The 15,506-nt window shown below is 50.9% G+C and overlaps 1 protein-coding gene across 2 annotated transcripts in view; it reads left to right on the plus strand.

The window, feature by feature from the left end:
* Positions 1–15,506, plus strand: part of ALDH1A3 (aldehyde dehydrogenase 1 family member A3) — a 36,868-nt gene that overhangs the window by 17,559 nt on the left and 3,803 nt on the right. For both annotated transcript variants that reach the window (XM_025893136.2, XM_073882505.1), the window contains 5 exons: positions 1,908–2,010; positions 4,402–4,586; positions 9,308–9,472; positions 10,645–10,802; positions 11,640–11,714. In XM_025893136.2, coding sequence (XP_025748921.1) covers positions 1,908–2,010; positions 4,402–4,586; positions 9,308–9,472; positions 10,645–10,802; positions 11,640–11,714 — 686 coding nt within the window. The remainder of the gene's footprint in view (positions 1–1,907; positions 2,011–4,401; positions 4,587–9,307; positions 9,473–10,644; positions 10,803–11,639; positions 11,715–15,506) is intronic.

A 15,506-nucleotide genomic window follows, 5' to 3' on the forward strand; every position in this document is an offset into this window, starting at 1 on the left:
GGCTTAAAATCCATAATATCCCAAAATTCAAGGAAAAGGGAAAAAAGAAAAAAAGCAAAAACAAAAGCAAGGACACGGAATGGTGGGACAGTGGGTAATTAAGAGAAGAGAAACACCCAATGTCCAGTAAGCCTGACCTAACTCATTGACCAATGAGTTCTTTTGTCCGCCAGATTGGTAAAACTTGATATCTGGTATAATGGAAGCTGTGGGAAACCAACGGGCCACTCACCCACAGCAGTCCCAAGGTGCAGGGCCATATTGTATTATTGATCCCAAATTTGAAAGTGTCAAACTTCTGATTCAGAAATTCCATCTCAAAGCAACTAGTCAGAGAGAGGTTCTCATGAGCCCACCAGGACCCGTCTTCCAGTATACTGTATGCATTTTATACGGGGTGTTACAGCCATCACAATAAGGAAAACTGCCCGCTGTCTGTGGTTGAAGCACACACACACAAAAAAGGAAGCTGCGGGAAAGTAGCTACAGAATGATCCCACGGGGAAAAGTGTGCGTGGAGAGAAATAGAAATGGTCTGTAAGGATGCCCAAGAAATTCGTCCCGTGACCACCTCTGTGCAGGTCCTGGGGCACAGGGGGAAGGGAGAGGAACACTTTCCCCCTCTGCCCTGACACACAGCTCTGTGTGGAATTATTTCTAATCTTATTCTGTGCTTGAGAAAGAATTGAATAAATGCTTCCCAAGCAGCAAGTGTCCCCATCTCCCCACAAATTTAGTCCCTCCAGGAGCCCGAGCTGCCTTCTCCCCCAACAGCTGACTCATCCCGTTTCTGCAGAGACTCCTGAATCCCCTTCTCTAGGTGTCCGTAGGGCTGCCCATGGGTCCAGTGGGGTGGTGCTCTCACTGGGCAGCCAACCTCAGGGACAAGAAGGTGGCCTCTGTGGTCCCAGGGATTGCTCAGCCAACAGGCATCTCCAGAAGGGGATGGGGTGCTTTCCCACCCTAGGTACCCCTGCTGCGTCTAGCCCTGAGAGCACACCTCAGCCCCACAAGGAATCGCCAGCCCGTGGCAGACTGGTGTTGCTTCTGTTGCTCTCTGGAGACAGTCCCGGTCACGGTGGAACTATTCCAAATGTCATTCAGTCCATCACCTGGGAGCTGGCCAATTGTTAAAATGCGCTCGCACCTTAGTTTTGGGGAAACAGCCTCAGCCCGAGAAGAGCCCAGCCCTGCCTCTGGCTAGATGTCTGCTCTAAGCATCTGTGTGCACGTTGGTCTCTTGAGAGTCTCTCCCCAGCTCTGAGTCTGTGGGGCCCGCTGTGTGATGGGCCAGGCCTCGCTTCTGGCAGTGCGTGGAATGATAGGAGAGACCCTCCAGGTACGCAAAGGAGGTTGGTGAGGGGTCCTGTTCCCGCACCGTGTACCGGTCCCCTCCCTTCGCCCTGGGGAAGCCTCGGTCTTGAGTCTGTTACGGGAGAATTGGCTCCTTCTCCTCCTGAGGGTCAGCTCCCCTATTACCATAACTTTTGGAGGTTCTCTCAGACTATACCAAAGAGCCACGCGAAACCACGTCCCCCAAGCCACCCCTGGGTCCCCTCGAGCCCTTTACCAGACTAGCTGGGCCAGCCTGCCTCCAGGAGAGACAGGCACCAGGACCAGTGAGGAGCAGGCTCTGCCACCAGCCAGCTGTGTGGCTATGGGCACATTGCTGGGCCTTCCAGGGCTCGCACTCCGCCCCTGTAAGTGGAGCAGCTCGGACCAAGGATTCCAGTGATGTCAAGGTCCGATCCATGAGGAGACGCAGGAGAGGCCAGGGGGTGGGGAGGCAGCCTTAGAGGCCTAAGGCACCTAGGCAGAGAGGCAGGGGGGCCCTCAGCTTGTCCAAAACGTCCCGGCCAGGTCTGGCCCCACCTGAGGTTTCATCTGGTCTTTTTTTTATCCTGAAGGTTGGAAAGTTGGTTAAAGAAGCTGCCTCTCGGAGCAATCTGAAGAGGGTGACACTGGAGCTTGGGGGGAAGAACCCCTGTATCGTGTGTGCTGATGCTGACCGTGAGTCTCTCCCCTTCTGGGCATCGCTGGGGCTTAGACAGTCCATAAGTCTCTCCCTGCTGCCTTGCACAAGCTCAGAACCAACTGAGACACACACACACACACACACACACACACACACACACACACACACAAAATGGCGATGATTCTCCCACCTTGGATTGTCCGGCCGTAAGTAGGCAGATGGAGATCAAGACACCAGCCTTATTGCTCATAGAAAGCTGCCTTGGAGAAAAAACGTGTCCTGTGTGGGGGCCGAGAGGCTGCCTGTCTCTGCCTTTCAAGATTAAGTTTGCGGTCCCCGTCCCTGGGGCCATGAGGAGCAGATCCAGACCTTCCCCAGAGTCCCCTGTGCAGGGAGACGGCCAGGAGAGGGAGGAACAGGGCAAGTGCTCCCCACTCACAAGCATTAATCATTCCCCCCTCCCAGTCAGTATTTCCTATGGTGCTTTTTGCGTCTCTGAAACTCGAGATGTCCCTTCCTTCCTGACAAATGAGAGCACAGTGGCAGCGGACCCTTCAACATACCCCCCTAATCTGGGTCCTGTCTCTCTCTCCACCACCTCTTCCCTGGGCAAGCAACCCCCGCCCAGTGGCTTGGGGGCGCTTGTGTCTTGTTAGAGCTTCATGAAACTGTATGCTATTCTTGTATGTATGCTATGTCCAGAAGAAGGAAGAAGGGGCCACATCGGGCATTCATTCACCTGCGGACAGGGTCAGCCGCCAAGGTACTTCCCAGGTACCTTGAAGCACCTTCTAGAACAGCCTCCCCACCTGTCCCCTGGGGCCAGAAATCCCTTTCATGGAGAACAAAGCTTTCCATTCCACACTCAGATAAGGCGGGCGCTGCAAATATCCCTGAGAAAAACAACCCTGGCACAATTTCTTTCTAAGGTGTAAAGGACTGATATCACTTCCTGTCTCTGAAGCTGGCTTTCCACAGGAGAGTGAGTGGCCTGGGTGAGGAAGTAAGCTTCAGGGAAGGAGAAGGAAGGTGGGCAGGAAGACGGACTGCTCCTTTGTCGCCTGGGCTGGTGCTCCCTTGTAGAAGCATCATTGGTGTCACTACTGGTCTCTGGAACCACATAGAGCAGTTCTGGGCATTGCCACATTTGGGGTCTTCAACTCCAGTCCTAAAGAGCCTGCACCCCTCTTTCCCGTTCTTGTGCCACCATATCTGGGCGACCGGTCTCCACCTCAGCTCATCCTCTCTCCCCACCAGTGAAGAAAACTGCAGCTAAAACCCAAAACTCCCTCCTGTTTGGGGGTTGGTTTTTTAAAAGGCTCACAAACGCCCTGCGGAGCCATGTCCTGCCTCTCCTCCGGGCAGTGCCAATCCACAGAATCCAATTCTGACAAAACTGGCATCCACGCATAATGTCAGTGATAACGTGCCCCCATCCCCCGACCCACCGACTGCAGCCACCACCCCTGGCTCCCATCAGGGCACAGGAGACAAATTAGTTCTTTTGGAGAAGGGGCCATTTTAAGTTGGCACAGAGAAGGGGACAGGTGCAGGGCGGGCAAGATCCTTTGATGCTATCGGCTACTACAGGGACTTTCTATGGAAGACCCGGCTCGAAAGCAATGTCTCAGTCCTCAAAGCGGAGGGCAGCGTTCCTCCGAGGTGCTCAAGAGCGGTGCTGGGTGTCTGGATCGCCTGCCCGTGCCCCGCAGGGATGCTTTTTGCCCCGTGCAAAGGAAAGCTGCATTTCTTAAGCTGCCGTGTGCGTGTAGGAGGGCGGCAGGGGTGCAGGCAAACCAGCTCACCGTGGAGCGCTAGGAACCACGCCCACTGAGCATTCTTCACTGCGAAGCACGGCCCCGAAGCTTTTCCTTACTAAGCACCCTTCTAGTTTTAACTCGATGCCCGCTGTCTAGTTCAGATCCAGACCTCCTGGGGCAGAATCAGTGCTTTCTTTTTAACCCGTATATATACGTCCTACGTGGAGTTAATGTTACTTAATAAGACTTAATAAGCAAAAGAAGCTGACTTAATAGGACTTGATAGTGAAGGAAACTCAAGGTGGAATAGCTCTCACCAGTTGGCCTCATCAGGGCTTACGGAAGGTTTATTCTATAGAACGTGGGTCCTCCAGAAAAGGGAGAGGGGAGGGCTCCAGGAACAGGTGAACCAGGGAATGCAACTCTCTGTGCTCCTCAGCAGAGTAAAGAAGTCCTGCACTGGGGCGGGGGGGGGGGACTGATTTCACCCCACGCTCCTTTTGCCCATCCTCTCTGTTGGGAAATGCCGGGAATAAAATTAACTTCTGAAACGTGGCCATTCCGGGGCCTGTTTGCTGGTGCGGGCATTTAGAGTCGCGGCCGTCAGCAGGCCTGCCCTAACGACTTCATGGCTTCCTCTTGCCTCCGCCTCCCCCCTCCCTTCAGTGGACTTGGCCGTGGAGTGCGCCCATCAGGGAGTGTTCTTCAACCAAGGTCAGTGCTGCACGGCCGCCTCCAGGGTGTTCGTGGAGGAGCAGATCTACGCAGAGTTTGTCAGGCGGAGCGTGGAGTACGCCAAGAAGCGTCCCATCGGAGACCCCTTCGACGTCAGAACGGAACAGGGGCCGCAGGTAACCCACTGATGTGTCAGAACCCGCAGGGGGCTGAACCAGGCTCTGGCCCTGGCCCCTTACAGCCCTAGTGCTTTTCGATCGATTTCAGGGTCCCTCTCAAAGCAGAAGGGAGGCTGCCTCGCCTTGCCCCTTGCTTTGGTTTAGACACCAGCAACAGTACAGGTCCCATCGGGTCTCGGTGGGGTTATAAAGCGGGAGTGGACACAGAGGCTTTGCTCTTTGTGGCTGATAATGCCAAGCTCAGGGCCTCGGCAGGAGGGAGGCATTCCCAGTTCCTAAGGCCCTATGCCTGCACCCTCCAGCCAAGAGGACCGTCCAGTCTCTGAGCCACCAGGATCCCCAGAGGAGAGACTCAGGCAGAGGCTGTCTTACCTGACCAGTTTCCTTGCAGAAGAGGGCTTGTAACCTTGGCCAAAAGGCAGCGAAATACAGGCAGAGGCTAAGTACCTCGAGCCCACAGTCTCAGCCTCCAGGCCCTCCCTGGAGCTCACGTGCGCTATAGGACAAGGTGACCGTCAGAAACCAAAGAATCCCAGTGGAGAGGGAGTGCCGAGGGCTCAGGGAACAGGGCTGCATCTCTGGACAGGAGGAACACATCTCCAGAGGCCTGGTTTTCGAAACTAACCACGGGATGATGAAAATGATCATAACCAAGAGGTTTAATAACCTCTTTAAAAGGGCATATCCTGTATCACTTTCTTACTAATTATGCAGTGCAGCAGATGGATAAATATTTAAAAGAGGGCAGCCTGACCATCCCATGCATTATTGAAATGGAGCTCGACAGCAACCCACTTTGCTTGGAGCCGAAGTCCTGCCCCAGCCACAAAGTTGCAAATCACGTGTCCAGACTCACCTACTTGTGTCCATCCCGGGAGCTCGCTGCTTTCCCGTGGCACTGGCACCACATGTTTCCATGGGAAGCCACGCAAGTTTGGCTCTGTGACTTTGTGAAAGGCCCAAGCTCCTGCCAAACCTCACTTTCCTTGTCTAGAAAATGGGAGTATTTTAATGGATGAATATTATGAATATTTCAAGGCACCTAATAAGTCTTTATTTTTTAAAGGCGGGGGAGGGGGGAGCATTCAATGACAGGCTCCCTGATCCAGGTGGCCAAAAATGTGCATGACTTCAGGCCATGTCGATCAGGTCTTGCTTGACCATCCCATGGGGATGTCCTGGCTGGGGAAGGGGGAGGACCACGTGGAAAAGGTGCATTTCTGGCCACCGTGCCCATCCTTGCCTTGCCCCGGCCCACATGCACTGTGGCTCCAATGCCACGTGACCCTGGTGGAGAGAAGCATCCCATCTTGTGGCCAAAACTCCCCACCCTGCCAGACCTCAACTCCAAACCCAGTGGCCAGTGACACGAAGTTGTCTAGTGGCCTTGGTTGGATTTCCGGTCTGAATGCAAACATGGCCACAAGCCATTATCAAATCCACCGTGATTGTAAAGCTAATCCAGACTCCGTGGGAAATATGCGAGCTGATCCCATACTAAGGAAACCTTTCACCCCATCATTATTCATAAGTTTCTTTCCAAGGCTCCAGGCTTGACTTTTGAAGCCAGATACAGAAATCTCTTCCAAGAGAGCAGATCCAAGCAGAATGGGTGTTGATTTCATCGGTGCTTTTGATGCTGCAGCTAAAAGTCCTTTTGAAAGCTCACTTAAGCCGCCTAACCTCAGCATATTATTTTAGGACGCTGTTGGATTTTTTTCTCCCAAAGTGCTTTTTCATCTACGGTAATAAGATTTTTACTCAGAGAGGATTTACAGCTGTCTAAATAGCCCTGTCTGTCTCCTGCCTATAAAACAGCTCACTGACCTAGATCAGTGTCCACTGCAGGCAGTCGCCAGCCGAACGCTCCAGAATCTTTCAGGTTTATTTGGCAACTGAGCAACGAGGCGCATAAACGTTGCGCAAGCCACCTGGTGGGGGCAGGATCCGATGCCCTCTTCAGCAGAGCCAAGTGCAGCTTCCGACCTGTCCTTTGGGGTCTGTCTGACTCTGTCCCTGGTGGTGCGCCCAGCCTCATCCTTCACTTCTGGAAGGCTCTCCTTCCAGCACTGGAAGGCACCAGTGGACATTTCTTAGGGTATTATTAGATTGAGACAATGTGTTCACATGGACTCATCAGGAAGAGTGGAGTCTGGATATGCAGGCTCTCCACGGGGACCCAGCACTGCCCCCAGGACACACAGGTAGAAAATGGTCACAGCCACTCAGGACCTGTATTTGGTGAAGCCCTACAAGCCCTCTTGGCCTCCGGGGAGGAGGAAAGGGCAGTCCTGGAACTTTTAACCCAAGACTTGGTTCACCCAGAGAGAAGTTGAGAGAACCTTGAGATATTACTAGAATCAGTGGAGTTGTTTGAATCACTTTTTTAGGTGGGGGTACATTCACAGGGGTTAAAACCCAGAACACATAGAAAGGTCAGTCGAGAAAAGGCTTTCTGCCATCCTCCCCGCTCCATTCATAAGCCTAGTTCTTAATCTCCCCTCCATGGGTATCCATGGTCATAGTTTCTCACGTATCCCTCCAGAACTTCTTTATGGATATATAATCAAATATGAATATGTATTCTCATTTCCCCTATTTTTACCCAAAAGATAACTAACTGTGATAGCTATCCTGTTTTACACCTTGGTTTTTGTGCGCTCGTAAGAAACTTGGAAGAGCTTTCCACACTACGGGTCATGAGAACCTGCCTCATTCTTTTTCATATGTAAATAGAGTTCAGCTGTACGAATTCACCAGAATTCAGATAACATGTTCTGATAAAGACGTGGGTGTGTGCGGTTATGCACAATGTCACAGAGTACATCATTTTGCACACGCACAAGGAAATCCGTGGGACACAGTCCTCAAGTGGGATTGCAGAGTGGGAGCCCATTTGTAATGTCTCTAAGTGTTGCCAAATTACCTTCCAAGTACCTTCCTTCCAAGAACCAACCTATGTTCCTACCAGCTTCGTATGGGCTTGTCTGTTTCTCCAGCCGTACTGACAGAGCATGGATTTTGCCCATCTGATGCCCATCTGATCACTTGGTTTTAATATGCATGTGTGTCTTATGATGACTAAGGCAGAACATCTTATCACGTTTAAAAGCCATGGGTAGTATCTTGTCTATCAACTGCTCATGTGCTCTGCCTATTTTTCTCTTGTATCACTGGTCCTTTTTCTTACACTTCCAAGAACTCTTGAAACCTGAGGGAGATTAGCTCCCTTTCTATGATATGACTCGTCAGGTGTTCCCCAGTTTGTGCTTTTGCCTTTGACTTTGTTAACACGATGGCTTTGCCTTTTTCTTTACAACATACTCAAGTTTATCCATCTTTTCTTTTTGGTTTCTGGATTTCACGTCATAAAAAGACCATCAGCACCCCATGTTTAGAGAGGCTTTTTCCCACATGAGAGAATTTGAAAACTTCCATTTTTCACGGTTAAAGTTTTGATCTGTTTGGAATTTATGCTGGTACAAGCTGTGAGGTATGGATCCAACTTGGAATTTCAACACTGGATCCACACATCAGGAGATGACTGGTCCGGTGACTTGTACGGTTTGTGCCCACTGGTTCTGAGAAAGCTAGCCTGCCCCTCAGGAACAGACAGGCATCCAAATATACACCATTGGGTTTGCTTGTTTTTTTGTTTTTGTTTTTTTTAATTTTATTTAAAGTTATTTTAATGAAACCAGTTTTTCTATCTAAAAAGCTCAACTAGAGCAAACCTATCAAAACTCTGTCTCTCTCAGCCAAAGGGAGGGGACTAGCAACAGGGTCATGGTCAAGAACAGGGCACTTATGGATTCCGAAAGAAGGGCCACTGGGGATGGGGAGAGCACTTCTTCCCTTGAGCACAGTATCCCCCAAAGGGTGCCCTTTGACATTTGGTTGAGTGCCTTGTCTATAAGCAGAGAATTAGGCAGGGGGTACAGGGTGCACTCTGGCTCAGGAGATCCCTAGACAAGGTGGCAGAAGGCAGAGGCTTCCTGATGATCTGGCTCCTCACCAACAAGGAAAGTTCATCCATCTCACCTTCAAGCTCATGCCACTCTATTTCCAGGGCGGCTGGGTAAGATGGTCAGCTTTCCTTCTCCCTTCTCCTCCGCACCATGGATGGACAATTCCAGTAACTAGCACCCTCATCCATCGTGCCCTATGAGAAGGGAGCAGGGTTTCCAGATAACCTTCGTGACACTCAGTAGATTGGAATTCAAATAAGCAAAGAAGATTTTTTTAGCATAAGCATATCCCAAATAAGGAAAGACTTTAGCATAAGCATATCCCAAACATTATGCTTATGCTAAAAAAGTCTTTCATTGTCTTTCAAAAATGCCAATTTAACTAGGTGCCCTGTGGTTTTGTTTGCTAAACCTGGCAACCCTGGAAGGATGCAAAGAGTTGGGAGAGCAAAGTGACCACTTCAGATCTTGTTTCATTCATGGATTTGCTTAACAGCATGGAAGAGGGCAGTGGTATGAACAGACCGTACACCCGGGGAGGATGAAGAGAGCCTATCTCCCCATCTCTCCCCTGCTCCAAAGAGCCTAGACTTGTGCATCGGAGGAATATTTGCATGCAAGGCACATCTGTCCCATGAATTATGACTTGGCAAGACCACTTGGGGGCGGGACAGCTGATCATGGGAAAGCCCACTGGACCCATCAGATGGCAGCTACCATCCAAGCTATACTTCTCCTTGTGTTTTGCAGATTGACCAAAAGCAGTTCGACAAAATCCTCGATCTGATCGAGAGTGGGAAGAAGGAGGGAGCCAAGCTGGAATGTGGGGGTTCAGCCATGGAAGACAGGGGGCTCTTCATCAAACCCACTGTCTTCTCAGAAGTTACTGACACCATGCGCATTGCCAAAGAGGAGGTACTGGGGGCTGCAGGAAAAGCTTCATCCCAAGGGGACTCTTGTGGGGCACGGGGGGTGAAAGGAGTGGGTCTTACACACAGAAGTCTTCTCTAGGGCTCAGGGACCCCAGAAGTCTTTGTGAGGGGAGTGTTTTCCTTTCTCCTACGGCCTTCTTCCTCTCCTTTGGGGTCCTGGGAAAAGCCATCTTGTCTACCTGCCTTTGGGAACCCCAAGCACTGTATAGTAGAGTTTGTCCTAAACCCCCCATTTTCCATGCATCTCTGAGGAGCGACACGCCCTCTTCTGTCTTCTAACACATCCTTGGGGTGGCCCATCATGGAGGCTTCTTGCCACCGGTGGGCTATACCAGTGGATTCACGGCCCAAAGCTGCCTTCATGGCCCCTAGACTGAACTGAAATGACCGGTGTGTTCATTCAAAGAACATATCATGGCTGGAATTCTCTTTGAAGTTTTCCATCAGGCACATCCTTGAAAATGGTGGAAACTGAGGAGACCCCCATAGGAGTGGGATTCTAACTTTGTCTTTCAATCTCACCATTAATCCGGATGGACACTTGTTCCCACCTAGGGTCCCGCGTGGCTGGACCCTGGGCTGTGGTCTTCTGGGACTCGAGAGAAAGTGAATCACTGCTGAGTACTTCCTGTGTGGGTATTTTATAGACTTTCCCCTAGAGACTTTTATGGGGTTTTTATTTTTATTTTACACAGCAAGGAACAGTGTCTCCCTCCCTCCCTCCTCTGGGAGTTCTTAGGGAGACATTTTATGGCGTCCTCGTTGATGGAAAACGTCCCACCAAGAGGTCGGGGCACACGGTCCTACAGCTGTGCCCCCCAAACACCCTCAGCAATAACTTTCCAAGGAAAACTCGCGAAGTTTTGTCTTGTGTGCACGTCAGAGGGCTGGGGCTTCTCAGAAGCCCTGATGACACTAAGAGAGAGAAGCCTGAAACATGCTTTCAGTTGGTATTTTAAGTTTGGTTTAATGGTAATCCTTCCCTTCGGATGTCAACCGTCAAGTTGCTCAAAAGATCTCTGGAGGTTCTTTTGTCCCCAGCCCTCATTCCTCGTGCGTGTGAGCACTCTGGGTAAAACGAAGTCAGTGCTGGCTCAGAGCGGATGCCCTTCCTTCGGACGCACCTCTCACTGACCTTCTTGCAATTCTTCGTAGATTTTTGGACCGGTGCAGCCAATACTAAAGTTCAAAAATATCGAAGAAGTGATAAAAAGGGCAAATAGCCTTGAATATGGACTCACGGCAGCCGTGTTCACAAAAAACCTCGACAAAGCCCTGAAGCTGGCTTCTGCCTTGGAGTCTGGAACTGTCTGGTGAGTAGCAGATGTGTGTGTCTCAGCTCTCCTGAGTTGCTGACTTGCTAGCTTCACGGCCCTTCTACGGACAGACAGCTTCCAGTCACATCATCTGTGCCAAGGGCTGTCTTAGAGCTGTGCTCCGTCCTCATGACCACCGCTGAGATAAGCACCATCATTGTCTCTGTTTTACAGGGGAGGACATGGGACACAGAGAGACTGGGTGATTGGCTTAGGGTCACACGGGTAGCACGTGGCAGAGCAGAGTCCGGAGCCAGCCGGCCAGCTCCGGTACCCCTGCTCCTGACCACCGAGTTGTGCTGCCCCTTGGACTCCACTCCCTCCACCTTTATTTTTTATTCTGACTCTAAAAGCAGTGCATGGTCTTGTTCAAAGGGAGGACCCAAGTCCCCGCTTCACCGGTCATCCTGCAGATGACATTATCCTCCCTGGAAAGATGATAATGCTGATAAATATAAATCGGGGCTCAGAGAGGCTGAGTAGCAAGCCCAGAATCCCTAGGGCCAAGAAGCGGGAGAGCTTTGAGGTCAGGTCTGGCGCATTCCAAAGCTAAATCTTACTCCCCCGTGCCACAGTTTCCCTCGTCTTTCTTCTCACCCCGACATTCCCTCCTATCCCAGTGAAAAGCTCTATGGCTAGGAATATTCAAATTTTAGCTTCTGGTGGGGAAGAATAAGAAAGCAGAAGTTGAAGATGCGCTGTTTCCATTATTAAAACTTTGACGAGAAGTCATGCTCTAGGCAACCGTCTGCTTCAAGCCCCTGAGAGCCGGGACACCCATGACCCGGTGGGTCTTCCCCAGGTAATCGTGAGCATCTTTCGTTCTTCCTCTAGGATCAACTGTTATAATGCCATCTACGCACAAGCACCATTTGGTGGCTTTAAAATGTCAGGAAATGGCAGAGAACTGTAAGTATTTGTTCACCGCATGCCTGCCGGCAGGTGAATAAAACACACGCTACATTCACAGGGTGGGCAGGGCGGGGGGTGGGAGCATTCACACCAGTCCACTGACCTTGCCCCGTGCCCCTGTGTGTCCGGCCAGATCAGCCATGCCAGGAAGGCGGGTGGCCCTTTCCCTCTGGGGCTGCGATGGATCCCTCTCACCCCGTCTCCCTCCCGCCTTCCCACTTCTGCCGCCCTCCACCTCCGTCCTCACGCCGCGCTCCTTCCGGCCCCAGGACCGACTTCTAGCCTCAGCTTCCATGCCCTCCCCAGCAGTTACCACACATGGGGATGTTCAGTAGACACTTGGCATAGGCTCCCCACATGAGGACAGGGGCGGAACTGGAAAAGTGCACTTTTTGCCAGACTCACACAAACCCCAGCCCTCAGCAAGGAAAACGGGCTCTCTCCCAGGTCGGACTCTGGCCCTGTCCGCCCCACTAGCAGAGGCTCCGTGGACAGACTCGGGGCTACTATGACTCCTTCTTGGTGCCTCTCTGGGAGACATACTGCCATGTCCTCCGTGTCCCCATCACATCCACCGCATACTCCTGGAGGGTTGCTTTCTATCTTGCCCACTGGGAAGATGAACTCCATAGGCATAGACTCGGACAGGCCTTCTTGTGTCTGGCCCAAGATAAAAGGTCCAGGCACAGAGCTGGACAGAGCGTTCCGGGAGTGGACACACTGTAGTTTCCAGCTGGACGAGGCCTTCTCTCCCACGTCCTTCTTGGTGGTGCTTGGCATTTTATTAGCCTTTGTGGACAAACAGCTTGTGGGATCCATCTTCCCAGGAGGACCATCTGTGACAACATGCAGGCTGCTCCTGGAACATCTCAGAGGGCCCCGAGCTCTTACTCTTAGTTAAACAGTTTGTGTTATTTATATACAAATGCATTACCTCGTACTTGTTTGTATGTCATCCAGTGGGAGCACTCAGATGCTTCCCCTCGGCTTGGGCAGCTCCCCTTCCAGATTCTTCATAAAGATGTTATGAGAGAATGGGGCTGGCTTCCCTCCCCGAACAAATGCTTTTGACCCATCTCCACGGAACTGGGGTCCCTTCCCCCATCTTGGTCTTTCTTTCTAATCCATTCCTGAGTCATGGCAAATATGCCAGAAGCATCTGAACATCTGAGTAAAATATGTCCATTGGTGTCCCTCTAATTCCTATGACTCGTTTCCCCTTCAGGGAACCTCAGTAAATTCTCAGCCATGAAAACCCTTTGCAGAAATCATGTTTCATCCCCAGATGGCTTGTTTGTGTTCTGTTCTAGGAGCCTCTGCTTCATTTTCTTTTTACATCCTCCTGCTTGAGAGAGACATGAGGCCTGGGCTGGGGTCACCTGGGTCCCTGTCAGAGCCCCCCCACAGCTGTAGTACTCATGACCACTGGCACGTGCTGGGCATAGACCTTCCCAGGCTCTGTATGAGCACTTTGCATGTGTCCATTCATGCCACACTCACGACAGTCCACGAGATGGTGTCTTACTTTGTTCTGCTTGCTATACCAGAATACCACAGACAGGGTGGCTTAAACAAGAGACCCTCGTTCCTCACAATTCTGGAGGCTGGAAGCCCAAGATCGAGGTGCCAACAGATGTGGGGTCTGGCAAGGGCTCCCCTCCTAGTTCATAGAAGGCCGTTCTCACCATGTCCTCGCATGGTGGAGGGGGTGAGGGAGCTCTCGGGTGGGTCTCCTTTATAAGGACACTTACCGTTTCCATCAGGGCTTCCAACTCTCCTAACCTAACCACTTCCCAAAGGCCTCGCCTCTTAATACCTTCCCATTGAGAGTTCTAGGGCTTCAGTGCATGAATTTTTGGTGGACACAAACATTTGGTCCATTGTAGATGGCTACTACCACTAACCACCCTTGTTTCTGGGTGAGGAAACCCAGGGATGCTGGGGAGGTTCCATGCCTTTCCCGGGTCATACTGCCAGTAAGGGACAGAGGTGCGGTTGAACCCTTGGACCCACCACACCACAACGCCTTGCCCAACGGGGGTGTCACCTCTGTAAGCCACGTGGACTGAAGCCAGCCAGGGCATACATAGTCATTTGTCTCTTCTGATCAGCTGCCTTCAACCAGGCAGGTCATGACCGCTGGGGGGGACCCAAAACCCCACACGATCCTCCTCTCAGAGGCCAGGCGTGGCCTCCCGCTGCAGCAAGAATTTTGGGCCCCGCACAGACGGCCTTGGACGTCCAAGCTGCAGGAAGGGTGCTTGGGGCCCACCTGACTTCCAGTGTGCGCTGACTCAGACGGCCTATGGCTTATTGTTTTCCTCACCTGTGCCATTTCTGTCTCCCTTCCCCCCTGCCCTGATCGCCCTTCCAGGGCCTCAGCAACCCCACCTGGCGCAGAGCACAGCCTGGGTCTCATCCCCACAGCCGGGACTTTTTTCAATGTGGTGGTTTTTTGTTTTGTTTTGTTTTGTTTTTTACCTTTGGCATATATTTTCCCAAGGCTTTTGATAAAGCACTTTAACATAATTCACAAGGAGCCTGGAAACTGACTTGAAAACCAATTTCTGTTTTCACTGGTCTCTGATTAATGTCTTCATGTCGCATCCAGTTCTCCTTTTGTATGCTGGAGCACGGTGCGGGGGATTCCGTGGTTTTCCCCAGCCCCGGCCGCCTGGACCGGGCGGGCTCTGTGCCGCCCACCCACAGGCCCCTCCGGCAATCTGTTCCTGTGCACGTCTTGGGGAGAAGCTTCTAAGTTCTCTTCCTCCTGGACACTTTCCTTGCTGGTTTTGCAGTAACAACAACAACAAACAACAACAAAAATCCACACAATCCACACAAGATGTATGGAAAGTGAGGCCTCCCTCCACGGATCCTCAGTCCGTTTGTTAGAAATAACCACTGTTCCATCACCCATTTTGTTTCATTTGTTCACTTAGCCAATACTTAATGACCACCTTTAGGGCTCGTGCTGGGTTCTGAGCCCAGAACAGTGATCGCCCCTCCCCCCTCCAACATTCTGGTGAGGTCGAATAGGAGAAGGGCTGGGCTCATGGATGGCCTTGAGCACCAAGACCGTCATGACTGGGCAAGAAACCCATTAGGAGATACCACAGTGGATCGAGTAAGAGCAGCAAGAACTTGAACTTTGGCAGTGATTGCAAGAATAGGAAGAATAAAGTGATTGGTGTACTTCATCTTACAGAAATGGTTTAAGACTGGACTGTATTAGTTAATGGGCTAATTCGCCGAACATGCTTTCATCATTTGGTTTACTTTTCTTTAGGAAGTTGTTAAATCATTAACTACTTTGAATTTTTAACAACGCAACACTAGATGCTCACTTTTAGAATTACTGTGCATTTTCTTTGCATACAATGGATGTACGTATGTGCATCCTTTTCTGTTTCAAATGAAATGGGAGCAAACTACTTTTTGGTCTTGAGAATGGGCTTTGGATATGCCTCCATTCTTTTTATTAAGGGTCTCCCGGGACGGACTTTTGTGTTATTTCCAAGGGCTTTTGCTATTACAAACCATGGTTCTTCCTTGGGCATAAATCTTTATGCACTAGTGGGAGATTGTTTTCAGAATAAAGTCCTAAAATTGGGTAATCTGCCGCATGAAAAATGAGCTCCCACTTTTTTGGTTTGCAAGTCTTTTATTGTGAGGGTGTTGAGCATATTTTTCACACTTACTAGTAATCTGTATTCGTTTTTCTGTGAACTGACTATTCATTCCCTTTGTTGATTTTTTCCATTTGATTGTGGGGTTTTTTAATTGGTT

This window comes from Callorhinus ursinus, unplaced genomic scaffold (assembly GCF_003265705.2).
Source record: "Callorhinus ursinus isolate GAN/ISIS: 27379988/994484 unplaced genomic scaffold, GSC_fseal_2.0 scaffold47, whole genome shotgun sequence".
Classification (NCBI taxonomy): Eukaryota; Metazoa; Chordata; class Mammalia; order Carnivora; family Otariidae; genus Callorhinus; species Callorhinus ursinus.